This window comes from Bidens hawaiensis, unplaced genomic scaffold, assembly GCF_021521415.1.
Source record: "Bidens hawaiensis isolate Kalapana, Puna unplaced genomic scaffold, B.hawaiensis_p1.1 tig00000636_1, whole genome shotgun sequence".
NCBI lineage: Eukaryota > Viridiplantae > Streptophyta > Magnoliopsida > Asterales > Asteraceae > Bidens > Bidens hawaiensis.
In genome coordinates this window covers 5,519,033-5,534,669 of record NW_027491038.1, presented here as the reverse complement: position 1 = coordinate 5,534,669, position 15,637 = coordinate 5,519,033, and the positions used below count along the sequence as shown (strand labels likewise).

At 34.1% G+C, this 15,637-nt stretch overlaps 4 protein-coding genes across 4 annotated transcripts; all 4 read right to left on the bottom strand.

Moving 5' to 3' along the window:
• Positions 1–495: 495 nt before the first annotated feature.
• On the bottom strand, positions 496–1,802 carry LOC143529834 (F-box protein CPR1-like). Its single transcript, XM_077025539.1, has 2 exons — positions 1,761–1,802; positions 496–1,488 (listed from the first exon to the last, which is right to left on the bottom strand). The coding sequence occupies exons 1-2, from the start codon at positions 1,800–1,802 to the stop codon at positions 742–744; spliced, it is 789 nt and encodes a 262-aa protein (XP_076881654.1). The 3' UTR covers positions 496–741.
• Positions 1,803–3,842: 2,040 nt separating this feature from the next.
• Positions 3,843–6,663, bottom strand: LOC143530281 (uncharacterized). Its single transcript, XM_077025859.1, has 3 exons — positions 6,397–6,663; positions 6,157–6,256; positions 3,843–4,286 (listed from the first exon to the last, which is right to left on the bottom strand). The coding sequence occupies exons 1-3, from the start codon at positions 6,543–6,545 to the stop codon at positions 3,957–3,959; spliced, it is 579 nt and encodes a 192-aa protein (XP_076881974.1). The 5' UTR covers positions 6,546–6,663; the 3' UTR covers positions 3,843–3,956.
• Positions 6,664–9,633: 2,970 nt separating this feature from the next.
• LOC143529824 (F-box protein At1g47340-like) lies at positions 9,634–10,749 on the bottom strand. Its single transcript, XM_077025529.1, has one exon. The coding sequence runs from the start codon at positions 10,747–10,749 to the stop codon at positions 9,634–9,636; it is 1,116 nt and encodes a 371-aa protein (XP_076881644.1).
• Positions 10,750–14,231: 3,482 nt separating this feature from the next.
• On the bottom strand, positions 14,232–15,359 carry LOC143529814 (F-box/kelch-repeat protein At3g06240-like). Its single transcript, XM_077025521.1, has one exon. It carries the CDS (start codon positions 15,357–15,359, stop codon positions 14,232–14,234), a length of 1,128 nt encoding a protein of 375 aa, XP_076881636.1.
• Positions 15,360–15,637: the final 278 nt, after the last annotated feature.

The window sequence follows — 15,637 nt, the reverse complement described above, 5'->3', positions numbered from 1 at the left end:
GGGTGTTTGTTAAATGTTGAATTATTATTATTAAAAGTGGAACAATAATAATAATGTTGATTGTTTGTTGAATTGGGTGTTTTGATTTAAATGGTGTTAGTTGCTTTTGGATTTTGAGAAGGTTGTTATGCTTTGGATTCCGGCTTCCTACTGTTTTAATGTATTCTCTCTGTTCTTTTAAGCGTAGTTGTCAAAGGCGCAAGGCGCGCTTAAAATGTCCTTAGATTAACAAGGCATGTAGCATAAGCATATCGTTTTTAGGGGCAATACGCATTCAAGGCGTTGTGACTTGTGAGCCTTGGGTCTAGGCACAACTTCTTAGTTTTTAATTTGCTATTTTATCGTATTTTTATTTGTTATGAACCTTGCCCGAACTATCGAACCGACCCGAACCTCAAACCGACCCGGAATTTTTTATACCCGACTATATGAAATTGAAACAACAAAAAGTAGTGCACCACCTGAAAAAAATTCCTGGATCCGCCACTGCCCCGAACAGCCCCTATAACAATTGAAATCCTTGAACTAAAAACCAGACAGTGATTAAACCGATTGATAGAGGTCTTGACCGCTATAATTTAGTCGGGTTGGACCAAGACCGACAAACATCTTCATTTTTGTTATGGGTGGGAAATGTTTCAATCAGCTCATACATATCAATACAACTCTCGTGTTATTGGCTTACTACGACCAATTCCAGTTTTAAAACGATACATACAACTTTTGTTCAACAAAAATACTTTAAAACAATGAATAACGTGTTGAAAACAACCTGCTTCGATACATTCGTATATCTATGTGGTTAGATCCTTCTTTTTCCAAACCATCGGAGCTGACTTCATGCAAACTATCTTTGTTTAAGTTGTAAACAAACATGTGCCACCCATTAACTGTCATTAATATGTCATTTCTTTCGTTCCAAAACCCTAAAACCTTAACGATATCACGAGGAAGAGGCGGTTTCTTCTCGAACAGAAAATGCATGACCCACCCTGTCTCCTTCAACACCCACACCTCTACCACGCAATCACTGATTTGAAAAACATATCCAAGTTCACCATGTAAATCAACCAATTGCTCCTTGCTAATCATACCGGAATATATTTGACCAGGAGGATCGATTAATCCAAATTCCTCTTTAGTCATGTCAAAGCTTATTACTGGTTTTCCTAAGCTTGTTTTGCAGTAATCTTCACTTAACCAATGCAAGCTTCCATTAGCAAAAACCCCTTCACCGGTTATGAAAGAAGATGGGACTTGGGGTATCTTTCGCCACGAGTCTGTGCCCAACATATGCACCATGGCGCGTAGCTTTTTTGCAATGAACACCATCTTGAAAGTATTGGTAGAATCATCAAAACCAAGCCCGATTGAATCCTCCCGAAATGACTTTGTTGAATTAACCGGTGGCAACTCACAACACTCTTTCGTTAGAGGATTGATGACAGCCAAATTGGTATCACCACGTGTCACACCCCGGTTTAAGGCCTAGGCGTGTGACCACAAGTTGGTATCTGTTTTGTAAATACATCAGAGTTGCGGGTTATTTTAGCGGAAGACTTTGGTTGAATAAAATATTAAGATTTTGAAAATTTCTCAGATAATAAATACCTGATGTTTGATTTATAAAGCTTGTTGAAATACCGTTGCAATATTTTAATAATTAAAAACTGAGCCATCATTACCTTGCGAGCATCTAACTCCATGAATGTCTTGCTACATGTACTAATCTGTATTCCCTGAAATGTGGGGAAAAATACGTCAGCTATATGCTGGTAAACACATATGACTCGATAAAACATTTTGAATGACATTATAATACAAACATAGTTTTCTTGACAAGCTCAGCGGAAGCATTTCTACTTCCGGTATATGTACCACTGCCCTACACACACAACGGTATTCCCCGAGCCAAACGGCCCTAAGCTGAGAACTGGTCATGACCGTTTAAGCTCATGGCTTCATTGCCTTTGATTGAGCTTTAACAGTTATGTTTGGATCCATACACATGCGTATTCGGTCTGAGTTGATATTATTCTCTACTTTGTATTATAACGTTTTAGAGATTACTCGATCTCATATAGACATTTGATTGACTCGTTAAGACAAACACCCGTTCGTCTCATTGAGTATAAATATGATTTGACTGATTGAAAAGGTTTGAACGTATTCACGTTATAAAAGGTTTGAACGTATTCACCTGTGACTGTCTGTTCTGAATGATATGGTGATTTCGTTTGAAACCTTGACTGTGAATGAATGATTGATTGACTGACTGATTGATTGATTGACCTATAATAAAATAGGTATATAATATCCAGATCGTCTCTTGATCCGGCTATAGACCTTTAGTCTGGTTTAAATAGCTTTAAACCTTGATTGATCATTTGTTTGAATAAAATATTTAGACCCGTAGTCTTTTTATTTATTTACCAAATCATATGATGAGTTTCTTCTTCATGAAGAAACATATATATTCTGTTTCTTCTTCAAGAAGAAACATTCATTGACTGCTATGCATGTAAAATCTTATGTTCCTTACACATGAAGAAACAATGTTTTAACTATATTCTTTGTATACGAATGCTATGTTTCTTAATCGTGAAGAAACTATATTTCCTTATGAATGTAAAACTGATGTTTCTTAGTTGTAAAGAAACACTATTATAATCCTTTGTATGTTAAAAGCTTATGTAAACGTAATTATGATCAAGGTTTGGGCTATATCCCTGACTATGGTCTAAGCCATATAATAATAATAAAATAATGACTTAGGCAGAACCCCTACCTTGCACGAGTATTCGAATTTCTATTACTAAGATTGATCGAGCAACACTTCTACTTTCTAACGCGTACTAGAGCTTAACTGTCGGAACCTCAGAGCTTGGCAGGCACTACGATGCTTGGTACGCAAAACGAGGCGACATATGGTGGCCATCGTGTTGTGCACGCACTTCGAGATATCGTTGGTATATAGCACAGATTACGAGGTAACGATTGTCGGATTGGCACGGAACCGAGGTAGTGAGAGAGTAAATCTAGAGAGAGTGAAAAATGTGTGAGAAATGAATGAGCAGTAGCCCCCCCTTTATAGGCTGATTTTGGGTCCCATCGCGGTACGCGATGGGTCCTCTTCCTGGGCCGTCGCGTACCGCGACGCCACTATTTCTGCATGGGCGCCACGTAGCCTGCCACGTGTCACCAGAGTGTGACACGTGTCCCTGAGTCATCATGGGTCATCGCGTACCGCGATGGCCGTGTTCTTAGACTCATCGCGTAGCGCGATGGGTCCCTATATACCATTTTTCATTTTCAGTCCCTTGTCTTTGATAGCTTGTCATTTCTAGGCCTAACTCCCATTGTCCAAAAATACTAAGGCGGCTCTCAAGTGGCTCGCGGCGATGCGAGCGTGAGAAGTGCAAAGTGCGCCATCGCCCAATGCCCAACGCCCTTCGCCCGAGCCCGAGCGCGTGCGCCTAAGCACCATCCGCTAGGACCACTGGGTGCATGCTAGGCATATAAGAATATTATTATGGAAAATCTCTTCTTTATAAAGAGCTTCCATTTTTTTTACCACTTTCCATGTGGGATGGGTTTTAATTTCCTTATTTATACCCATGTGGAATGCTTCCACTTTCTTACATCTTTCAATGTGGGATGGAATTTCCTTATTCCATATCCTTAACATAAGATAATTTTATTCATGGAATATTTTTATTTCCTTATAGAATGGTTTTATTTTCTTTATTTGAATTTTCTCATTACTTATTTGAAAATAATTTAATCCTTCAACTTTACTAAGTTGTCAAATTTGGACCAAAATTGTGGGGATGTTACACCACGGATTGTTCGTGTTGAATAAAGCAGACCATTGCAAGAACCTAGAATTACGTAATCAAAATATCTATCTTTGTTACATATCAACTCGATAACTAGTGGCTTCTTTGTCACTGCTTCTAGGGTCCCGGTGCTTGTTTATATTCCAGAAACCTGATTATGAACCGTGATGCGCTAGCATTATGGAACGAGATAAGCATTTGATCATCGTTTATGACTGCTCGTTTGGCATGCAAGGTTTGAAGGTAAGGATCGTTGATGTAGTTGCGCCATAGCTTGCTTACACACTGGAAACGAGCCAAAGATTTCACCGGCAGTCGTGACAAGATATGGTAAATGTTTTCTGAAGGTAACTCTGCAACCATGATTGTAGATCTTTTCTTTTTCATTTTTTCTTTCTCAACCGGCCGATTAAGGTTTGCTTGTTCTTGGTGATCATCCGTATTTATCTGTCCATTTTATATATTACTTGTTTGAGGCCCGTGTATTACACGGGTAATTGATGATAATTTTGTATTTTAGCCATTAAGTGAAATATAGTTAACAAAATGATCATATATTTTATACAGTTACAATTTACGTTAAAATTACATAACTAAGATTACACAAATATGTTACAAATAAGTAAAACAGTCCTTGTACACTACATTTGTGATTGCATTGGTTGGTATATATTGTTTATCACAAATCAAAATTTTTAGTCCATGCCTGCTTATAACTCTTGATATGGTAACATATAGGTATTCTTATAACTCTTGATATAGCCACGTATAATTTTTCGTGTGATAAATAAGATTCTTCAAGTACATACCAACCCTAGATAAATGATAATATATCCATGAAACTAACAAAAAAAATATTCATACACATAAAATATTATACTTTTTAATAAGTTAATATATATAATGTCATTTAAGATTATGTGCTCATGTTTATTCCAAAAACATGATTATCCAAAAAACTATATTACCCGAACTTTGATAATATAGTCATCCTTATAATTTTTAGAATTTTGAAATTGATTGATCATGATAAATTTGGTGTCATTAATATTTTGTGTATGACAAGTTTTTATTTGCATTAATATTTTACAATTAACAATGGTAAAATCAAGCAACATATAAAACAGGAAATTAAAATAAAACAATATGATATTTTCATTTCATATTAATGGAAAATGAAAAAACATACCAACCTTAAAACCATGTTCAAATAAAAGTGATTATTCTGAGTTAGCAGAATAATAGAAGATTGAAAGTTGAATAAAGTGAGAGTAGTGATTCTTATTTATAATAATTGAAAGAATTGGATAAGGAATGTTTAAATTTTGAATACTAAGCCCGTGTTATTAATTAATATTATGAGAATTGTTGGAATATTTTATTAATCGGTATATATATATATTAAAAACTTATAGAAAAAAAAACAAAGATTTCGGATTTGTTGGAAGCATTGTAAGTTAGATTAACTATTTTTTTTAAATTAATGTGAAAATATATGTTCTGAAGCATTTTTGTCTGGATTATAAAAGAAAATATTGAAAACTTAATATTGATAATTTTATTTCTAAAACCACAAAAAATCATATAAATAAATGACATATATTTCATATAGTAAATCGATATACATATAAATTATAATTATAATATTCAACTTCAATAATTTAATGCCAAACACCAAGATATATATAATATGTATTCTCTATGTTTGCAATATATATACAAAACGTTTGGAAAAATTAAGAAAATACACATTTTTCTAAGTTCAAATGCATATGAGATGATTTTAAATCCAAATTTAAAACCAATCTTATATAAAAAGTTATGCACTGTTGCTCGAATCCCAGTTAAAAAACAATTTGTAGTTTGCCACACAAATCCGAATTCTTCGACAACGATGCATTAAAATTATATTCTAACAAACCTGCAACACCAATTTTAATATTTTCTTATTTCACCATTAATGTTAATGAATAAATCGATTAGGTTTTACATATAATAAAACAAACTTGAATTCATATATTGACGTGACTTAAAAGATAAGGACCATATATTGAAATAAGTGAAAAAAAATGTGAGTAGGGCTATGAGAATAACAAGTGGCAAAACAGGTAGTCTTTTATCTTTTATTAGAATAGATAGATAATGGAATAATAATAAAAATAATAATAATAATAATTAATGATTTAATGAGGAGATCACGTGACCAAAAATAAACCAAATAGAGAAATCTCTGCCATTAAAATATGTTTAAACAACACTTTAAAACACAAAACTAGAAATTGATCACAAATAACCAAATTAATACTAATAATCTTACAAACATCCATCTGCACCGCAACGCCACATCCCTCACAGTCTTATTCTGCAACTGCACGGCAATCTTCGCGTACCGGATAATATTTGATTCAGACGCATACCTAAATTTCCATTACTAATAATATTAGTCAACACTAAACACTCATCAACTAATTAACAACATCAATTAATATTAATATTAATCAAATTCTTCTTTACACAATCAAAACCCTAAACTTTCAATCAACAACAATTAACTTACTGCGAGAGGCCGTCTTCCAAAATCGCCTGATCATCCGGAGTCCAATCAGTCGAAACACTCGGATTCTGCTCCGACACCGAGCCACCACCGTCGTAGCTGAGTTGACCCGCGTCGTTACTATTCGACCCGTTTCCAGATGAACTCGCCATAAATATAATCAATCAATCAATCACACATGCAACTAACTCATAAGTCATAACACCATTATCGATCACTACCGCTTTTGCTTTTTAAATTGTGCAAAAAGTTGAACTACGCTTTTGCTTTTTTATATTTACTTTCTTTGGTTATTCATTATTAGGTCGAGCACATGTACAATAATGTCTTAACACGTACGATATATACGTGAGATGTTTAAAGGCAAAAAACCAAAGACAATAATACTAAAACGCTTAACCAAAAACTAAACGCTCAGTTAAAAACCTAAAACGCTCAGAAGACGGTTTTCATGAAAAAAAAAAATATTGATCGATTAACGATCCAAAACTATTTTTTCGGTGAACCAATGATTAATCGGATATGTATTGACGATTCCGAGATGTTGGGATGGGATTTCGTGGATCGATTCATGTAAAAACGGGATTCGCGTACCTATCGTATGTTAAGGTATTATTGTATTGGATCTTTTGCCATTATCTATAATATAAACTTAAAAAAACGAATATTCCATGTGGTCAATGTATTTGACTCGTTTTCATTGTTTTGTCCTGTTTATTTATAAACAAATTGGTTGGCGTTATGTGTGTTCTTCGGGTTCGTTTTTCGGGTTTCAAAGTTTTAAATCTTGACCCGAAACCCAATCCAAACCTCTCACAGGTTTTTCGGGTTCGGGTTATTTCGGGTGGGTTAATCGGGTTTCAGTATCCTAGAAACCAATAAAAAAATAAAAATTTTAAAAAACTACACTGTTAATATTTAAAACAATACATTCTTCATTATTCGAATTAGTTTTACTCTTATTTTGAATTGATAAAACAACTAAAAAGAAGAATAAAACTAACTCAAACCATAATCGTCTTCAATCGGACGTAATTTATTTGATCGATTACGGTTGCTATTAGTAATAACAGAAAACATAAATTAACCACAAACAATTGATCCATAATAACTGCTAAGACGTAGCCTATTATGCATAAAAAATATATATAATTTAAAAATTAAAAATTTATTCGGGTTTTCGGGTTGACCCGAAACTTATAAATCAAACCAAGAACCAACCCGAATCACTTTGGTTCGGGTTCGGGTTAGTATTTTCTCAGGTTCGGGTTTTTCGATTCGGGTTAGTTCGGGTTTGCATACGGGTTTTCTCGGGTTGAGTTATGGGTAAAAGTGACAGCCCTAGTTGGTGGTGTTTTTTTTCGTTTAATAATAAACATTATAAACGGCTGCTCATTTACTCCTTTAACACTTTAGCCGAGTTAGAATGGATCAAAGGATGGGCCAGGTCAGACAAAAAAGAGTTTTCAGGTGAAATGTTAAGCGATTGGAGACTAACGGAGTTACACTTCGTTAGTCGTGGATTGTTGGAACCAAACATTTTAAATGGTGGGACTGTTGCTGATAATTTTGTTAGTTGAGACCGATAGCGATCAAAATGTGATAGTTGGGATTTTAATATACCTTTAGTATTCTGTTGAGCAAAATGAAATAAAAAAACGTTATAAAACGGTCGTAGACTGTTAATATAAAATACTATTTTTTTAATTCTCAAACCCAATAAATTCAAACTTTTAACTCACATTGTTTACGCATCAAAATTTTATCTTTTTCTTTTTAATAAAACCAGTATAATTTATATGGATTACTCGTCAAGTTTTGTTGTTTTGACGATGATTTTTTTTATACTAACGTACGCGTGTAACTTGGAGATACTTGCGACCATTGTTTTTGCATCGATGTTTGTATTCAAGACATGTCACACTTAAGAAATAGCATATCTAGCTAGGGATCGTGAAACAACAAACGGACGTCTTATGCGCCAATGTTTTGATCAAAATCACCGATACAATGACGATTAGTTTCACATAACATGTATAGGGGACTATTTGTCAAAAATAGTTGGTGACTCAGGAGGAGATGAATTTTGAATTATTTTCAAACGGGATACGTCGCTAGATGGAGAAAATATTTCATTGCATTGTCGAAGTCACACCGTTGACCGGTCTCAAAAGATATTGAATGGTGATAATATATATGAATTAATTAAGTGAAAATGATTTTAAGGTCGATGGGATGAAAAGTGAAGTATTTTCATGGTTTTAGAATAAGATGGTATGAAAAAGTTGGTGTGTGAAATAGAGAAAATTACATGATGAAATGTTAAGTATGTGGTACACACGGGGCACGGAGGGGACAGCCAAGGTGATGCGTATACGGGTGTGGGGAGGTAAGTATAATTTGTTTTTTTAACTATTAATTAAAAGTATATAAAGCAATTACTTAGTTTCATTCACTATTTGTTTTTACCAAATTGTTTATACTTATTCCACCACATTTTACATTATCACGACACACCTTACTCGAAAGTGACATGTGAAACTTCCACGGTCTACATGACGTCAATTTATTTTCACATTTTGCATAAGGACAACGTATGACCACAGAGATCGAGAATACCTTTTACTGCAGAAATTAATACCGCAATCAGTTTCTAACCAAATTTGAAGTGTCATATAGAAAACTGGATGAGATAAATTAATGACTATTTAGATCGGTAATGAGCCACTAACTTATTCGATCATCTTCATTCCATCATCAGAAGAGAAATCAATATATGTGAGAAATCTCTTTGACCTAACTCATGTCACCAGTGGGACCGACCTAAACCATAGAACTACCCTTTTTAAAATGAAGTATATATGTATAGATTTAAAGGTTATAAATTATTGAAAAGTATATATCAAACCCTAAATCATAATTTTGAAAAAGATAAGGAAATACAAAAGCTAAACTCATGAAATCTAAACGCCAAATTCCAACCATAACACTAGCTATTAGACCAATTTATTTGAATCGTTTCGACCCGGACCAACCCCTACACGATTGACATCCTTGAACCAAAAACCAGACCGTGATTAGGCCAATCGATTGAGGTCACCGACAAACATCTTCATTTTTGTTACAGGTTGGAAATGTTCCAATCAACACATGCATATCAATATAACTCTAGTGTTATTGGCGTATTGCAATATCAATTCCAGTTCTAACCAAGAAATAACTTTTGTTCAACAAAAAACTTTAAAACAATGAATAACGAGTTGAAAATAAACTACTTCGATACATTCGTATATCTATATCTATGTGGTTAGATCCTTCTTCTTCCAAACCATCGGAGCTGACTTCATGCAAACTATCATCGTTTAAGTTGTAAACAAACATATGCCACCCATCAACTGTCATTAATATGTCCTTTCTTTCGTTCCAAAACCCTAAAACCTTAATGATATCACGAGGAAGAGGCGGTTTCTTCTCGAACAGACAATGCATGACCCACCCTGCCTCCTTCAACACCCACACCTCTACCACGTGATCACTGATTTGATAAACATATCCAAGTTCACCATGTAAATCAACCAATTGCTCCTTGCTAATCATGCCGGAATATATTTGATCAAGAGAATTGATTAATCCGAATTCCTCTTTAGCCATGTCAAAGCTTATTACTTGTTTTCCTATGCTTACTTTACGGTAATCTTCACTTAACCAATGCTCACTTCCCTTAGCAAACACCCCTTCACCGGTTATGTAAGAAGCCGGGACTTGGGGTATCTTTCGCCACGAGTCTGTGCCCAACACATGCACCTTGGCGCGTAGCTTTCTTGCAACGAACACCATCTTGAAAGTATTGGTAGAATCGTCAAAACCAAGCCCGATTGAATCCTTCCAAGACGACTTTGTTGAATGAATTGGTGGCAACTCACAACACTCTTTCGTTAGAGGATTGATGACAGCCAAATTGGTATCATCAAGGATTGTTCGTGTTGAATAGAGCAGACCATTGCAAGAACCTGGAATTACGTAACCATGAAAAAACTCTTTGTTACACATCAACTCGATAACTGGTGTCTTCTTTCTCACTTCTAGGGTGCAAATACCTGCATCCCTGGGTGCTTCTTTGAATTGATCATAGTTTATGCTTCTTGAGTCCTTGGGAAGCTTAGATGATAAGTTATGGAACGAGATAAGCATTGGATCATCGTTCATGACTGCTCGTTTGGCATGCAAGGTTTCAAGGTAAGGATTGTTGATGTAGCTGCACCATAGCTTGCTTACACACTGGAAACGAGCCAAAGATTTCACCGGCAATCTTGACAAGATATTGTAAATGTTTTCAGAAGCTAATTCTGTAGCCATGGTCGTTGATTTTATTTTCTTTTTCATTTTTTTTCTCAAACGGCCGATTAGGGTTTGCTTGTTCTTGGTGATCATAAGTATTTATAGGTACCGTTCTATTGATATATTATATGGAATAATAATAATTAATAAGGAGATCACATGACAAAAAATAAATCAAATAGAGAATCTTATCGAATCAATAGCTATACGTATTGTAACTTGGAACCTCTCAAAATAATTGACTGATCCAAATTTAATTTAAAGATCTCTACTGGACGGCATTAGTCTAAAAATAAATGCATAAATTATATCTTATAAAAATCTTATTAGAGAAAACCGGATGAGAGAGAAACATACTAAATGTTATTTTTTTAAAAATTCTTGAGGGTGATGGGGTGGTTACAGGGCGGGGAAAAGGGACGCCCATGTGGTTCCACCAACCCATCCATATACAGTATGATGAAAAATGAGTGAAGTGAAGAGAACAAGACGATGCGAGGAGAGTGGACGGGTGTATATAATTACTAATTGACAAGCTCAATGTACAATCCCACTTTATGAATATTAATTTAATACTTACGGTTTAACAAGTTATATAACTAAATTGATTTGTATATAAATAAAACTAATCTATATCTATATTCTATATCTATATCTATATCTATATTATATATAAAAGAAAAGTGATGGGCAACAAAGTAATTTCATAATTAGAGGACAAGAACAAAAGAGTCATTTCATAATTTGACAAGAAAAATAATTTACCAATCCACCGATTCATTCTTCAAGCGTATCGTACAAGTTCACGAAGCCTCATGTTTAGGGTAATTACCCTTTAATCCTTTTAAGAATGGAAGAGGTTTGAAAGATATAATACACAACTTTATTTCAATTAATTACTATTAATGACTTCTCAATCCAATAGGGAAGTTAAACGGGCTCAAATTTTTTGTATTCAATTAACTCATACCTTAAAACATCAATTTATTGGAGACTTCTCAATCCCAACTCAACAATCCGTTTCAATTTGGGTTTCTTGTACTAATACTAAATAGAGAAATAGGTGCTTGTTGTCTGCAGCTTCCATGGCGTATTGCAACTAATTCCAAGAGTAACCTCCTTTAGAGATAGGCTAAATTCTTGTACAAATGTGAGTTTATTTCCAATCTAAATTCCTTTTCAATTGTAGTTCGACGTTAGATCATGCATAATATTGAAGTGAATGGTTGAATTTGTTTTAATGTGTTTAATTTTGAATTTGAGCTTAGAGATTAATTTGATAATGTTGAATTGAGTGGTTGAGTTTGATTTATTTAGTTTAATCTTGAATTTGAGAAAAATTAGTTAGAGATGATTTTTTTGTTATTTATTTTTTAGCGTTCAATTGAGTGATTTAATTTAAACTAATGTGTTAAGATTGTTAAAATTGGATGGGGAAATCAAGAATTTTGTTGGTGAATGTGATTTGAAGCTATATACTAGCTTGTTATAGAGAAAGATAAAGGACCTGTTTGGATGAAGATGATGGATAGGTCAACTTCTAAAGTCTTATATGAATTATCAAGCTTTGAAGAGGGAGCTTGTGGTAGATTTCAAATTCTTTTTTTTTTCAATTTAGTTTTATTATTATTGCACTTGAATTGAATAATGTGATACATGTTTTGTTATATACCCCCCCTCCTTTCACACACCGATCTCAGGCCGTTTTAAATATACGAGTCCTGAAATGATGGGTGATTTCTTTTAGAATGATGAGTTTATGTGGAATATGAAACTTTCTTCTTGTGCTTTCATTGAAGTTAAATTTATACAATTTGATACCTTCTTGAAGCTTCACAATAATCCACTTAGAAAGGTAAATAAATTTGAATTTAATACGTGATTTAAAAATTTGTCTCAATTTTCATTATTTTTTGATTACATTGGATGGGTTTCAAGTTGCTTATTAATTTAATCCGTTTTTAGTGGATTCAAGTGCACCCCTTTTCGCTCGCATGCATGTCTTCTTTACCATGCAGGTATGATTGATGTTTGATGTTTCTATTTTGTGTTTGTGTTTTAGTTTTGGTGGAGAGATTTAGGATTTTTGTGCTATGCTTAGAAAGGAGGTAGAGTTAAGAGATTGAAATTGAAATGGAACTTAAAAGATGCATAAAATTTATTGTCTTTTAGTTAATGATATTTATAACTTAATAATAACATTAAGTATATATAGTAATGCCCAATTAATTAATAATTACATTATGAATTTATTTCATATGATAATGCATTTTTATGATAATAACTATTTAAAATAGATGATAAAAATACTCAAATATCCAGTTGCTATGTACATACACACACTATATTATAAAGCGTTTAGCATGACATGTTAATAACTTTTTTAAAGAGTTGTATACATATTTGTATGCATAGATAGTATAACATCTAATGCAAATTTTATACATTTTTTTATTTCATATTGATGATTATGTATGAATTTTACTAATGGATATATCAATCAAGTCAAGCTTTATGTATTTTATTGGTGGTTTCATTTGGCTATACACAAAAGATAGGGAACTTCTGTTACGTCCTCGAGGCACCTGGGCAAAACCAAAGCGTATCATTTTATACATGTATTGTATTATTTTATTTCTTAATATACTTTTACTTAATAGTTAAGAAAATTATAATTATCATCCCACACCGGTAATACGCATCACCTTGGCTGCCCCCTCAATGCCCCGTGTGTACCACAACTTCATACTTATCACTTCGTCATGCAATTTTCTCTGCTTCACACACAAACTTTTTCATACCATCTTATTCTAAAACCGTATGACCACAAAGATCGAGAATACCTTTTACTGCACAAATTAATACCGCAATCAGTTTCTAACCAAATTTGAAGTGTCATATAGAAAACTAGATGAGATAAATTAGCATTATAAATCACAAAAAATCATTTCAAATATTAATTTTTTTAATGGCTATTTAGATCGTTAATGAGTCAATAACTCATTCGATCATCTCCATCATCAGAAGAGAAATCAATATATATGAGAAATCTCTTTAACCGAACTTATGTCACCAGTGGGACCGACCTAAACCATAGAACTACCCCTTTTAAAATGAAGTATATATGTATAGATTTAAATGTTATAAATAATTAAAAAGTATATATCAAACCCTAAATGAAAATTTTGAAAAAGATAAGGAAAAACAAAAGCTAAGCTCATGAAATCCAAACGCCAAATTCCAACCAAAACACTAGCTATTAGACCAATTTATTTGAATCTAGCTATTAGACCAATTTATTTGAATCGTTTCGACTCGGACCAACCCCTATACAATTGGCATCCTTGAACCAAAAACCAGAACGCGATTAGGCCAATCGATTGAGGTCTAGAACGCTATAATTCAGTCGGGTTGGACCGAAACATCTTCATTTTGGCTTATTACGGTATATCAATACCAGTTCTAAGACCAAGAAACAACTTTTGTTCAACAAAAAAACTTTAAAACAATGAATAACGTGTTGAAAACAAACTACTTCGATACATTCGAATATCTATGTGGTTATGTCCTTCTTCCAAACCAACCGAGCTGACTTCATGCAAACTATCATCGTATAAGTTGTAAACAAACATATGCCACCCATCAACTGTCATTAATACGTCCTTTCTTTCGTTCCAAAACCCTAAAACCTTAACAATATCACGAAAAAGAGGCGGTTTCTTCTCGAACAGACAATGCATGACCCACCCTGCCTCCTTCAACACCCACACCTCTACCATGTGATCACTGATTTGATAAACATATCCAAGTTCACCATGTAAATCAACCAATTGCTCCTTGCTAATCATGCCGGAATATATTTGATCAAGAGAATTGATTAATCCGAATTCCTCTTTAGCCATGTCAAAGCTTATTACTTGTTTTCCTATGCTTACTTTACGGTAATCTTCACTTAACCAATGCTCACTTCCCTTAGCAAACACCCCTTCACCGGTTATGTAAGAAGCCGGGACTTGGGGTATCTTTCGCCACGAGTCTGTGCCCAACACATGCACCATGGCGCGTAGCTTTCTTGCAATGAACACCATCTTGAAAGTATTGGTAGAATCGTCAAAACCAAGCTCGATTGAATCCTTCCGAGACGACTTTGTTGAATAAATTGGTGGCAACTCACAACACTCTTTCGTTAGAGGATTGATGACAGCCAAATTGGAATCACCACGGATTGTTCGTGTTGAATAGAGCAGACCATTGCAAGAACATAGAATTACGTAACCATGAAAAAACTCTTTCTTACACATCAACTTGATAACCGGTGTCTTCTTTCCCACTTCTAGGGTGAAAATACCTGCATCCCTGGGTGCTTCTTTGTATTCCAGAAACCTGATTGTGAATTGATCATAGTTTATGCTTCTTGAGTCCTTGGGAAGCTTAGATGATAAGTTATGGAACGAGATAAGCATTGGATCATCGTTCATGACTGCTCGTTTGGCATGCAAGGTTTCAAGGTAAGGATTGTTGATGTAGCTGCACCATAGCTTGCTTACACACTGGAAACGAGCCAAAGATTTCACCGGTAATCTTGACAAGATATTGTAAATGTTTTCAGAAGGTAACTCTGCAGCCATGGCCGTAGATGTTCTTTTCTTTTTCGTTATTTTTTTTCTCAAACGGTCGATTAGGGTTTGCTTATTCTTGGTGATCATACGTATTTATAGGTACCGGTTCATTGATATATTATGGAATAATAATTAATAAGGAGATCACGTGACAAAAAAAATAAATCAAATAGAGAATTGTTCCTTTATATAAATCTCTTATCGAATCAATAGCTTTACATATTGTAACTTGGAACCTCTCAAAAAATTGATCTGATCCTAATTTAATTTAAAGATCTCTACCGGCA

Bases quoted from the DNA above. Each gene is read 5' to 3' on its own strand.
- LOC143529824 (XM_077025529.1), bottom strand. From the start codon at position 10,749: ATGGCTACAGAATTAGCTTCTGAAAACATTTACAATATCTTGTCAAGA.
- LOC143529814 (XM_077025521.1), bottom strand. From the start codon at position 15,359: ATGGCTGCAGAGTTACCTTCTGAAAACATTTACAATATCTTGTCAAGA.
- LOC143530281 (XM_077025859.1), bottom strand. From the start codon at position 6,545: ATGGCGAGTTCATCTGGAAACGGGTCGAATAGTAACGACGCGGGTCAA. The intron at 6,257-6,396 runs GTAAGTTAATTG...ATGGAAATTTAG, and splicing joins TTGGAAGACGGCCTCTCGCA to GTATGCGTCTGAATCAAATA. The intron at 4,287-6,156 runs GTAAGATTATTA...TAAAATGGACAG, and splicing joins TGCGGTGCAGATGGATGTTT to ATAAATACGGATGATCACCA.
- LOC143529834 (XM_077025539.1), bottom strand. From the start codon at position 1,802: ATGTTTTATCGAGTCATATGTGTTTACCAGCATATAGCTGAC. The intron at 1,489-1,760 runs GTATTTTTCCCC...TCACACGCCTAG, and splicing joins TTTACCAGCATATAGCTGAC to GCCTTAAACCGGGGTGTGAC.